This window comes from Erpetoichthys calabaricus, chromosome 5 (genome assembly GCF_900747795.2).
Source record: "Erpetoichthys calabaricus chromosome 5, fErpCal1.3, whole genome shotgun sequence".
In the NCBI taxonomy this organism is placed as follows: Eukaryota; Metazoa; Chordata; class Cladistia; order Polypteriformes; family Polypteridae; genus Erpetoichthys; species Erpetoichthys calabaricus.
Window position 1 is genome coordinate 213800465 of NC_041398.2, and position 13199 is coordinate 213813663.

The 13199-nt window shown below is 37.3% G+C and overlaps 1 protein-coding gene across 1 annotated transcript in view; it reads left to right on the forward strand.

Annotated features, from left to right (window-relative positions):
* Positions 1-2111: 2111 nt before the first annotated feature.
* Positions 2112-13199, forward strand: part of ccbe1 (collagen and calcium binding EGF domains 1) — a 353313-nt gene continuing 342225 nt past the window's right edge. The window contains exons 1-2 of the mRNA XM_028802493.2: positions 2112-2559; positions 2774-2854. Coding sequence (XP_028658326.1) covers positions 2453-2559; positions 2774-2854 — 188 coding nt within the window. The 5' untranslated portion in view covers positions 2112-2452. The remainder of the gene's footprint in view (positions 2560-2773; positions 2855-13199) is intronic.

Here is a 13199-nt window from a genome sequence, read left to right on the forward strand (position 1 = left end):
GACTTAATTGTAGGCAGTGTTATTTTCTTCAGTAATTACAGTTAAAATAAAATAAAAAAAAATAAAAGAGGTATCAAAAGCAATCAGGAAAAACTCTTGTAGACAAAGGAAGAACCTGAAAACTCCTAGTGAATAATGAAGTGTATTCATTCAGTGTCTGAAACTATCCACTCATTTTGAAATCCAATCATTCTATTACAGGGTTGCAGAGCTTATTCCACAGCATCACATAAGAAATAGGAATCAACACTGGGTAGGATACCAATACATCATGGGGCATACTGTATCTTCCCTAGGGACAACTCTGAGTATGGAATTAACATATGTTAAAGTATATCTTTGAAATATGGAAGAATGGCCCAAACTGGAAGATAGATAGATAGATAGATAGATAGATAGATAGATAGATAGATAGATAGATAGATAGATAGATAGATAGATAGATAGATAGATAGATAGATAGATAGATAGATAGATAGATAGATAGATAGATAGATAAACAGACATATATTGCCATAGGTGTATCAAGGAACCCCATGAGTGTTTCTTGCCACACTTCTGTATGTCATAGAGGGAAAAGTTGTGCTGGGAATTGGGCCCAGTCACCTGGAAGTATGAGGCAGAACACTTCAGCCAAGATTGTTAGCTTAACTCTTCACCAAGATTTACTTTGATATCCAAATAAAATACAAACTAGCTGTTTTACCTGTCTAAGATGGGTTGAAATCTAAATAATCAACGTTGACGTCTGACCTTAATGTTTGTAGTGTACCATTTAATGTATATGTCTGTATTATATGCCATTTGGTATGGGATTCATAAAAGCTGTGTTAATGTTTGTGATGCGCCATCTATTGGAATGTTAAATACAATGCATTTTATTACTAAAAATGATTGTGATGCACCATCTTTTGGAACAACATAGACATAGTAAATAGACACAGATAGACACACAGACACTTATCCTTTTATTAAGGAGGATACTGCGTACATTTCTGGGGCTAATTCAGCTACAAGTCTCAGCCTTTTGTATTCAGTTTATTCAAGTGTTAATCGATTACAGGGATATGCTGTACAATGTGTGAACTCATTCAAACGAGTGTATTTTTAATGGTGGTATTTCACAGAATTTTGATTTAAGACAAGATATATAACAGCATCAATTCATTTTTTTGTCACTATTCCTTATATAGCACCATGAGTCAAGTGACTAAGTTAGGTGATCATTCATATTATCCTCTCAAAAATCATCATATCCCGCACCACACTCCTTATAAATAGTTATATAAACCTTACACTAAGCATTTAAACTGGTAATGATAGAGATCAGAAATCTTTTCCCAGTGTTGAATTAGAATTATTGATTTATTAACAAAATATTGTCTTTGCACTTTTCTCTTTTAGTGATAATCATGAGAAATATGCTTGAATGAAAACAAAAATATTATTATTTTTTTTTATAATATGGCCATTGTTTGCTGGCTCTGCTGTGTTTAGAGTAATAATCCTCTTTTTGGGACCCAGTATGGTATTGAGTTTCTTATTCAGGTCGTTAGATTAAAAACTTTAAGAACCCCGGGTTAATAGCATAGCAAAAAGGTTCAAAAGGAAAGTGTACTTTTCTGTGCCTATAATACTGAGAATGTTACAGTCTCAAAGTGGGCAGCACATCCTAAAAAGCATAATAACATGATAATAATCATAATAATAATATAAAACCTACTTAATCCAGTTCAGAGTTGTGGTATACTACTATTACTACTACTACTACTAATAATAATAATAATTATAATAATAGAGTAGAGTGTTCTTTCTATGGTTGCTATTCAAATGTACCGTTTATCTGCGACGATAGAGTAATAATAGAATTTGAGACAGACGGGAATGAGTTTGCCCAGTGATGATGGGCAGGCGCCACGTCCAAGGTTGGTTCCTACGTTGCACTCCGAACAGGGTGAAGAGTGGGTAACTAATCGTAGTAACGATATTGACAGCAGTAGCAGAAGTAATAGTAATATTATCAGCAGATCACTCTGCCTTCGTCCTATGCGCTTCCACAACGTTACCATCATTACAGTAAATCTGCATCACTTTACAGAAAAGGTGATCTGCTTGAATTGCGTATTTGGGAGCCAGTGATTCATACCGGAGTTCAGTGCCTTCCTATTAAAACACTCCCAAGAAAGAGCGTTTATCTACCCAAATCAGGCAGTTCTTGTTAACAGGGGAGCCACAAATACCTCATGACAGAGAGCGCACTTCATGCGGAACGTCCTGCGCGCAATAAGCAGCGAGAGACAAAACAGCTGCATCCCCGGAGCCAATCAGTCACTCCTTAGACATTCAGCTCCCTTATTTAAAGTTTCTTGGACGATCTCGGGATTTTTTTTTCTTTCCATTATTTTAACTGCTGCGTGGTGTGGATTACTTCATTTTTTCTTCACCTGTGGAAATGGCTTACGTTTACAAACGGATTAATGTAAAGATTGCTCTGGTTTTGGCACTGCTTTCTTGTGGCTTGTCTTGGTCTTACAGAGAAGAGCAGAACGAAACTGACAGGTCGGTACTATGTGAGCAATTCTGTGTACACACGCTGTTCTCTTCTTAGGATAGACGCGATCCGTTAATGTATTGCAGAACATTATCAAGTAAAAGTGAGAAACTCACAATGGTATTCTTTTCCGCGTGAATAGTATTTCAAGTATTCGATACAATGGTGTTTTGCGGCACAAGTCTTTTGACAATCTCTCTCTGTATGCTTTGTTCCCTTTAGAGAGGTCTGCTCTGAAAATAAAATTGCCACCACCAAATACCCGTGCCTAAAACCCACCGGCGAGCTGACAACTTGCTTTAGGTAGGTCTTTCGCTTTCTTTATGAAATTCCAATGTTATCCTTAGTGCATGTTTTATTTATGCTGGTTACTACATTATTTTTAAGAGTTTATTATTATTTTTTAACTTTTAATACATGTGGTTAGTTTTGGGGAGGTGAGAGCCGCTGCGTAGACAAGGGGGCGTTTCGTGACTATCTGCAGAGCAGCATCTCACGCTTTTAAATCAACAGGCAACTTCAAACCATGTAAGATGTTGTGCGATCTGTTTATTTAGCAAAATGTTAAAATGTCAATTGTACATTATTTGAGCTTTGTTAGTCTATAAGTAAATAACGCGACTGCTCAATGTAAGAACTGATAATCGCTGAAGATCGGCTTTATAATTTTAACGAATAGCGGTAACATGGAATTCAGGAGTGCTACCGATTCTCTTGTTTTGATTCTTAGCATAGGAAAGAAACATCATACGAATTGTATGGACGCAGTCAAACGGTGGCATTGATGATATTTTACATTCGATTCCAAATCTGGCTGATGATGTTTGTAACGGGGGTTGAATGTGTATTCTGCCTCTTAACAGTCCCATTCCCGGAGCTGTACCTTTTAATAATCCTGTATTGCTTTGTTTTCAGACACTTTCATTTTCCCTTTAGTGTCTGAGCTCATTTTAGATCCAGATTTCTGACACCCTGTTACATTCCTAATATAAACCTGCTCCTTCAATCATTTCGTCAGATCGCATACCTTGAGAATGATGAAATCCTTAACAGTTTCCCTAACCCTGCAACTTTAAAGTTACAACTATAGCTTTGGCTAAATCCCAAACACCTGACCCTTAAGGGGTTAAGAGCTACACTTACTAGGACTGCGTGCCTCTCTTGTTTGAATATTTAAGTGTTCATGGACACATGCACATGTTACTCTCCAAGTAGCCTGAACAAAAGGACAGTTTGTGTGTGTGGACACTAAAATAATAAAATCTTTCGAAGGTTTTAGTGTTCTAAATGTTAAAATATAGTAAACTACCAAGAATAAAAAGGCTGTAAAGAGATCCTTTTTTGCTGTTTTTCCTATGCAGCAACTGTGTGGCCTTTGCATGTTCTCCCTTTATTTTTGCAGGGTTTGCTCCTCAGGCTTTGACTTCCTGATCACGTTGATATGTCAGTCACTACTGGCTCTGAATGAACTGCATGTATGTGGTGCGCTTATGTGCCCTCCATGTTTGATCGTTGTAGCCTACAGGGCTGCTTCCTATTCTCCGAATGGCTTAAACTTCTGCTCCCAATCCCCCAAAAATCCTACACCTATTTTCATACATGTAGGATTTTTGGGCTGCTCTTGAGACGTCCTTTGACACTGTCTTTAGCAGAAGAGGTCCCATCTAGTCTAGATAAGACTAAAACATCTGTACACCCCACAGGTACACCTAGAAAAATGGAAATGACATCTGACTTGTTTCCCACAGCCTGAGAGAGTCCTGCTGTTACATTTGTTTTTCTCAACCAACTGAGAATCCATTACATTACTAGTTGTTTCCAATTTCTGTTTCCTCTTGGCTATTGAGTAATTTTGAAAGACTAAAGCTGATTCCTCCATCCTTGGAATTTAGTGACTAACCGTTAGTAGCCACTTACTGTATATCTTTCATTATGTTAACCTTTCATATCATTTTTTAATTAGCTTTGTGAACCTGAATGTGATAGCAGGTATAAATAATCAATGTATGGATGGGAATTCTATAGAAGAGACATTACCAATCAGAATAATGTTTGGAGGAAAAATTTCATATTTCTGCAAAAGATGATTTTTTTTCTGCAATGCAAAGATCTGCCGTCTTCAACAGTTATGAGGAAATTTTTTTACAGAAAAAGAAACCTAAATGAAAGGCAAACAGCAGTCTCTTTTGCCCTCTGCTGGTTGATCACTGCATTTATAAAAAAAGGTAGTCAATATTTGTCATTCAACGATGTATTGGACTAGGCTGACCTAAAAGATTCATCACAATGTATGCAGAACCGGAGTTCACTGAAGATCTGCTCTTATCACCAGTGTTGCTGATTGGTGGTATGTACTGTCCTAAGATTCATCCTTAAATTTTCTTGTCCGCTTATCCTGTTCAGGAATACAGGGAGCTGAAGCCAACCCTGGAAGAAATGAACAGAGGGCAAGGAGCTAGCGTAAATGGGATTTCAGTGGCTTAGACAATTAGGAAAAGCTGTTATGTAACTGTATGTCTCTGAACTGTGGAAAGAAAAGCAGACGTTTTGAAGTCCCTACATCTTGAACCAGACTAAACCAGACTCCATGCAGTTTAATGCATCACATATGTGGAATGCACCATCCACTATCGTGCTCTAATACTCTCATTTGTATTAGATGAGAAATTTATGTTAATGCTGTTTCATGGAGGATGGTAGTGGTGCAATAGTAGTGCTGCTACCTTCAAGTAAGTAGACCTGGGTTTGCATCCTGCATGGAGTTTGCGTGTTCTTCTTGTGTCTGTGTGGGATTTCTCTGGGTGCTCTGGTTTCCTCCCACAGTCCGAAGACCTGCAATTTAGGTGGACTGGCAATACTAAAACTGTCCTGCATGAGTGAGCGAATGAGTGAGTGTGGTGTTCACCCTGCGCTGGACCATCCAGGGTTTGATCCTGCCCTGCATCCCTGTTCAGGACTAAGTGGGTTGACTGACTGACTGACTATTTCATAGTTAAAAATAAATCTCATTTACTGTATAGAACTAGTATTGTTCATGATGTGCACTCTCCACTAGATAAATGTCCTGGGTGTAATTTTATTGGGGACAGTTATGCTAAGCCTATTCTTGCTAGTGTAGTCCGTTTCTGCTCTTCTGATTAGTATAACATTTCTACTCTTGACCAAACATAAAATGGAAACAAACTGAGCTTTTTTCTGTAGAACTTTTATAAAAGAGTCTAAAGTTGTCAATTTTAGAGAGAGGTGAGTATGAAAGCATGCAAGATATTCCTATCAGGTACACAACATGACAGATTTTTATTATTTGCTTTAACCTGATTGTAAAAGACATCCAGTTGAATGTTTGTTGCATACATACCTACAAGTATTTTGCATTCCATCATTGTCAAAAATTTCATGCTTATAAAGTATTAAGTTACACAGCCTACGAAGAATTTTAACCAATTTGTGAACCACCAATAATGAAGATTAAACCCATTAGATGGTTTTGCTCAAATGGGTGGTTGTCCAGTTAACTACATATGAAGCACAACTGATTGCCTCCCAAGGTGAAGGAATGTTGTTTTAGGTTAGCAGGCTAATGCCCTGGCATGAGGAGGAGCTGTAAGAGGAGTGCGAGATCGTGGTTGAATATGGGGAGGATGTGTCCGGAACTTTCTTCTTGGGATGCACTAAAAAATGACTTTCCATCAAAGATAGTCATGGCAACCCATGGTATTTAATGGCAGTAGTCCATAAATACCGCCTTAGATGAATCACTCCTGGATCACTCCACTGTGCGCAGCATGTCTTTTTCTAATTTGCTGCACAACAAGGTTTGTTTATTCTTCTCAGGTGGTCAAAAGCCATACAAATTAAAGTCAGATTTCTAAAACATATTGGGATATGAAAAGGAGGGGGGGGGGGGGGGGAGGGGGGGGGGGAGGGGGGGGCAGCAAAAGGCTTTTTTCTAACTCCATGGTCCAGTAACTATAATGCTCTTTAAGTGACTTTATCTGATCTCATTAGTGCTAAAATGTACCCATTGTCTCTGACAAAAGCGTTATAAAACTGCTTATTTTTTATATCAGGTTTCAGACAGGAATGTCTTTGTTGCATTTTATCATAGTGGTTTTATTACGATAAGCATTTGAAAGTCTACTTTTCTGTAAAGAGATGCTGCAACATGATATAACTTAAAATAACCATGAATAAGTGTTTTCATCAAGTGTGAAATTGTGAAGTACAGGGTGACTTATTAAATGAGCTTGGCTCAAGTTAAAGAGGTGTACATCATGCTTCATGATGCTGATTAAACTGCTGTTTCCTTTTAAAACCTGTTAAATTGGGTAAAAATTGATGTTTTTTTCTATGTTCACATGCTATGGAACAGACAAGAAATATGAGCTTCCCAATGGAAATTTTCTCTTTGTATTACATCTTAATTTAAAAAGAGTGGTTATCAATCAAACATGCAATTTCTATAAACAGAAATAATAAAGGCCAAAAAAAACCTCACCCCATTCAGAAATACTATCAACCCCATACATGACAGAAAGTTACGGTTTAATTCACATGAACGTTTCTTGAAGTGGTAGCTTTGAGAAGCAGAATTTGGCAGATGAAAATAATGAAACCTGAATTATCAGAGTTGTGATGTAATATTGACATTTCTCTTCATTCAGTAAGATTAATTGCCAGATCAGCTGAAAAATTCACTTTGTGATCACACTGAATTTGCTGCCATAACGATATCTGCTTAATCTTTTTTCAATAGTATTTTATTTTTTCCAAAATAAAAACAAATCCTAATGTTTAATTGTTTTATGTGTGGATGAAGTAGAAAACCATCACTGAGTGACCTTACATTTCTCCCAACAGAGAGGGAAGTGTGATGTCACAGGATCCATAAACTTCTGTAGCCTGTGACCGTCTATTACTTTCCTAATATAACTGACCATGGAATGCAGAGAGGTTTATATTCTCCGGTAATGATGTTAAACAGGGTGTTTGTTTTCCTCTCCTCCACTTTCAATTAGCCATTTCTCTGTTATGTTTACAGAGCTTTGTAATGCCACGACTTGTTTGCTGTTTTTGAGGTTAATTTTTGTTTTACTATTTAACATAATATGCATGTTTAGGGTGGTCCAAAAATATATAACCTAACAGACTCAGCTTTTCCACAAGGCTAGTTTTATTTTTCATCATATTCATAACACACAAAATTTTAATGAAAATGAACAATGTTCAGAAGTCAGTTTTTATGTCATCTGAACTGAACAGCAGACAACTGTTCCACACTTGTTGGTCTACAACATTTGCACTGTCTTATAAGTTGGAAAATTCTCACAATGGTTTGTGACCAGTCGAAAAATAAACTTTTTCTGCTCCTCGTCCTTTACCGGGATGTTATACTTTTCCATGAGATGTATTCTTTCTTCAGCTGCGTTTTTCATTACTGTCATGCGTGCTGACAGATCACAAATTTTTTTGAAGATTTCATCATCTGTTCACTATTCTGGTGGTTTCTTGAAAAATGACTGAGACCTTTCTTGGCTTTTTTCCACTGGGACGTCAAAGAAGGATTGTATTCTTTCTGTTGCTAGATCCTCCAACTTCAACTGTTCAGATTTGTTAATCAGCTTAAAATGTGGAGGAATGTCTGGAAACAGTGGCTGCGGAGAGCTACCACTGCCTTGCACCATCTTTTACGTTGTTTTTTTGGAGACTCTGTCATCAAAAAGAGCTAAAACAGAAACTCTTTCTCAATGGTAGAATGTTCTGGAAATATCTTCTTACTACTGGAGTGTTCTGGGAACTCTACCTTTAGCAGTAGAATTTTTTTTTGTAGTAACGATATAAATAAAATGTTCAGAATGAAGTGACCTCTAAATGTTTCCCAGTCAGGCCGAAATGTCACAGCTACCGTATATACTCACGTATAATGTGATCTATCTATCTATCTATAAGTCGGGACCCCGACTTATACGCCCGTTCAAAAATGCAACACTTTTTTTTTTTTTTTTTTACATCATCTTGCCTTCTCCAATCTCACATCAGTTTGTCAGACACATCGAATTTTGTTGCTGCAGCGCAGTTACCCATTTTTTTCGCTACTTCAACGGCGTTTAATTTAAAACCAGCTTCATATTTTCTTCTGATCGAACACTCCATTGTAGATAAGGGATGCTCTTACAATAAAGGTGTATGAGGGGGTGAGATACAATAAACACAAATCGGTGCAAACGTTGCTTCGGAGTAGTTCGGGTATTACTGTATGGTCACGTAGGCACAATACATAGGAAAAAAGGCAGTGTGCTCCGTGGTTACTCTCTCAGGCGGCTGTTAGCATATCATAATCTCTTGTACCAATAGCGTGAGTTTTCCACATATGACTTATATGACCAACATTATAAAATACCAGAAATTATACAGTAAAATCAAGTCTTCCACGGGAGAACTTATGCGCTAGTATACAGTATACTGTAGTCAAGCTAACCCTAATGGACACAACTTAAATCACACTATAATTTTAAATATGTGTAAGCGCTCTAAAGCTACCCTCAATGAATAGTATTATGAAAGCTACATTGGACAAAATGATTAAACGTTTAACTGTAGCCTTAGTTGGAAGGACCTTTCCATATGTTGCTGTCCTTTTCTGGTATAGTTGAAATGAAGACCATTAATTCTAAACATGTTTGGGATGATGCATTTATCATCTCATTTTTCTTTGTCTAACAATATCCAATATTTACTATTGAAATGATTTTTTTTTTAACTCAAGGCTTTCTTTTCTAATCAAATAAATGTAATGGGTTCTCAAACTATGGTACTGGAGGGCCACAGCGGCTGCAGGTTTTCATTCTAAGCTTTATTTTAATTACTGACCTGTTTTGCTGCTAATTAACTATTTTTTAAGTAATTGTAATTGACTTGCTCTTGAAGACTCTGACCCCTTAATTGTTTTTTTTTCCTTAATTAGCTGCCAAACAATAGTGAGATACAAAATGAGCCAAAACATGTCCAGCAAAATGTATCCATCATACAGTATCTGAAAATAAAGAAAGATGAAGGTCTCAGGAATATTGATCTGCTCAGGTCTACAAAACATTTTACCAGTGCTCTTAGAAAAGAGAAAATCAACAATTTCAGAAATGTATGCCATTACACATTGAGAGAAGCAACAAGCCATTGAATTAAAGAACGGGTTTAATTACAAACAAGACTCTGCGCCTAATTAAGCAACTGGTTGGAGTGAAATTGGTTGGAGTTTGAAGCCCTGACTTAGTTGGTCTTCTGTTGGCTCACTCACTTCACATTTCATTTCTGTTTGGGTGCCGTTTAAAGAAAGAAATGAAGCAATTCAGAGGAACGATGAAGAAGTTCTGGGAAACAAATATTAAACACGTCAATTAAAATTAATTCAAAAGAAGTTAATTAGCTGCAAAAACATGTCACTAATTAAGAAAAGGGTTAGAATGAAAACCTGCAGCCAATCGGCCCACAAGGACCAGAGTTTGGGAATCCTGGTTTACACAAAGTAAAAATGCCAACCTGGTAGAGTTTAGCTGCAACCTTTTCATTTGCTAACAGGGTAACCAAAACTCTAGACTGCAAGATTTGTGTAATATTCCATAATGACCTGTTTTATTTGGTAGCATAATAACCCATTGCAGAAGAGGAAAGGTGTAAGATTTAGTAGATGCATTTCTATTATGCATTATTACAAAGTTAAGAATAGTCAGACCCTTCTACTGTCTCAGTCTTCAAGTACTTATTCTGCTGACTCTGACTATTGCCCTCTGGGGAGCCCTTGTTTACTGCTGTTTTACAACTTAAACAAAATGGCACTTTTAAGAATAACTTTTATTTTTGCACTTTGCCATAGCTGTTCAGGAAGTAAGTAGGTGCCAGGTGTTTAAACACAACTTCCACTAACACTGGTTTGCCAAATTTCTTCCTTGCATAACTTGCGCCAGTTCACTGGAACAGTAAATCAGCACCATCTGAGCAGTGTGCTGAACGGTTAGCAGACAAGTTTAATTAAAGCCCGGTGACAGGCTCCTGTAATAAAATGTGACGAGGACCGATGTACTTAATTGAACCCTAAAGTAAGGGAAAAGGTTACCTTTATGGTTTTCATTTTTATTCCACCTTGTAGACTAAAGATTAATCGCTAGGGAATTCAGACTTCCCATTTTTGAAGCAGATAAGTGAGCTACTTATGTTAACCAACCATTGCATACTGTAAATCCAACCTACAGTACATCCTTTATAGTTAAAGTACAATTGTTTGCATAACTCTTGAAAATGAACATTGGCAAGTTGACGGACTAGTCAGGATCAGTCAGTGATTGGTGAAACTGAATTGGCACATTTCACTTCATTCACTTAGCCAGTAGGTTGCATGGCCCATTAAAGGATATTAAAAGTGCGTATCCTCTTGCTGTGGCTCAGAGGACAGATATCGTAGTTCTTATTTTGTGAAGCTCACTCACGTATAAAAGGGACAAGCAGCATAATGGTTTTCACTGCTTCCAGTCCAGGAGCCAAACACCTTATTAGCTACAGTATCTGCTTAGTGGCTTCAGATTCCCTTTAGTGGCTAATGCAACCCAGGTGTGCGACTATTACTTAACTGTAAAGGAACTTGAGGAGTGTCAGGGAGACAAATGTAAAGTCTGGGATCTTTATCAGCTAGAAAGAGAATAGAAAGAGGAAAGGATTTGAGATTACATGTGGAATAAGCCTTGCTTTCCACCAATCTAACATTTCTTTTCTTTCCGCTAGCCAAAACAAGCATGAACTTCACTACAGCGCTCTGATTGCATTATATCTTTTGTTTAGGAAACTCTCTCTTTTGTTTGCTTAGGTGGCTGGATATTTTTAATAGACAAAGTTGAACATAAAAGCGAAATTGAGCCTCAAAGTAGAGGAAGCCTAAAAGCTGTTTTGAGGAAGAAACAACTTCCTCAATGTCATATCTGTTATCTGCTTATCATTTTGATGTTATTTTTAGTTACTGCAGTTGTCTACTTTAACACCTCACCTAGTATAAAAGTGTTGATAAATAGGCAGGCACTGTGGCGGGGGCTTCTTTGGACTTCAAAACCTTAGGTTGTGTGTTGAAATCCACTACTGACACTACGTGACCACGAGCAAGTCCCTTCACCTGCCTGTGGTCCAATTGGAAAACTAAAAATATGACACCAATTGTATCTCAAACGTTGTAAGACACCATGGATTAAGGCATAAATTTAAATAAAGATGATAATTCAAGGCTGCCCTCAAAGCTGTTAATCGTACCATTTAAGAGTTAGATTTTATTGGAAAGAGAGGAAAAATGTAATCTTTAGGTACCCTAGTGCCTCTTAACAGATTTTGTGTAGTTGGATATGGCTTGAATTACAAAATCAGTGAAACACGCAGACTTTAAAAGAAACTAAACCTACAAGATTGGTCTTCACTAGTGGGTTAAAGGATCAAATTCGCAACCTCTAGTGTTAGAAGTGTCTTGGAGGATATCACTACATGTGTCCAGAAAGTTTTTTTTCCAACAAATCCCAAAATTATATGGTTTATCTGTAAAAGCAAAATGGATAAAAATATAGTAAACCATCTTTTGAAGAAAAAAATATATTGCATGTTGATATTTTGTTTGCTATAAGGATTGGTCTCAATTTTGAAAGAATGAGAAAATCTCCAGTTTGGATGGATGGCAAATCTACCTTGACTGGAGAATTATAAACCCGTTGTATGAAAGTGACCATGTAAGTTGCAGTTTTTAAGCAATCTTTTATTGAATAGATGACACGGATATATTAGATCTGAGGCATCTAGGCAAAAGGTGTTTGAACTATGTTACAGGTAAATATCAAAGGTGATTCTCTATCACTAGGACACATTTTCTTATGCAAAAGAAAAATCGGGTCAAAATAAAAGCATTCAGTTTGAGACAAGATGCTACAGAGTATTGCCACTATTTTGGGCCTAGTTAAGATGTACAGGTGACAAAAGGCATTCTAAGCCTACTAAGCTCTACGGATGGCTGCATACTACCTGATTTCTGTGGAATGGCTGGTATTAATAAGGATGAAATTGATATTGAAAAATATTGATACAGACTGAACATATTGTAGCCAAGAAACTTAGTATGGCGTCACATCTACTGTAAATGTACAATCTCTCTCTCTCTATTATTTATATATAAATAAATAAAATCCAAAATGTGTCTGTCTGTCCGCTTTTAACGAGAGTACTACTTAACAGATTTTGATCAGGTTTTTTTTCTATAATTTTCTTGAACATTCCGGTTGATTTTGTAACTTCTTTCATCGCGCTCTCAGTATTATAGTTTGGTTGTGGCACCGATTTATTCACGTGAATCCTAGGAACAGGGTGTGGGCCGAGGGGAGGGGAAGGTAGAACCTCAGGAGTAGGGAGCTGGGCGGGGCCCTCCTCACTCACGTGCCAGTCTCCATTCGAGTCGCTCTACCTCTCGTCATGTGTTAGAGCATACCTTGCCTCTGCTTAGCTAGCAATACCTGTTTGTTAAGGAGACGTTATCATCTAGAGATTGTTAAAGGGGAACGTTTGATGTTTTTGGGAGAGAGATCACAGCTACGTATGTTTTAGAAGCTACCTGCTCATTGGCAGAGATACTCTT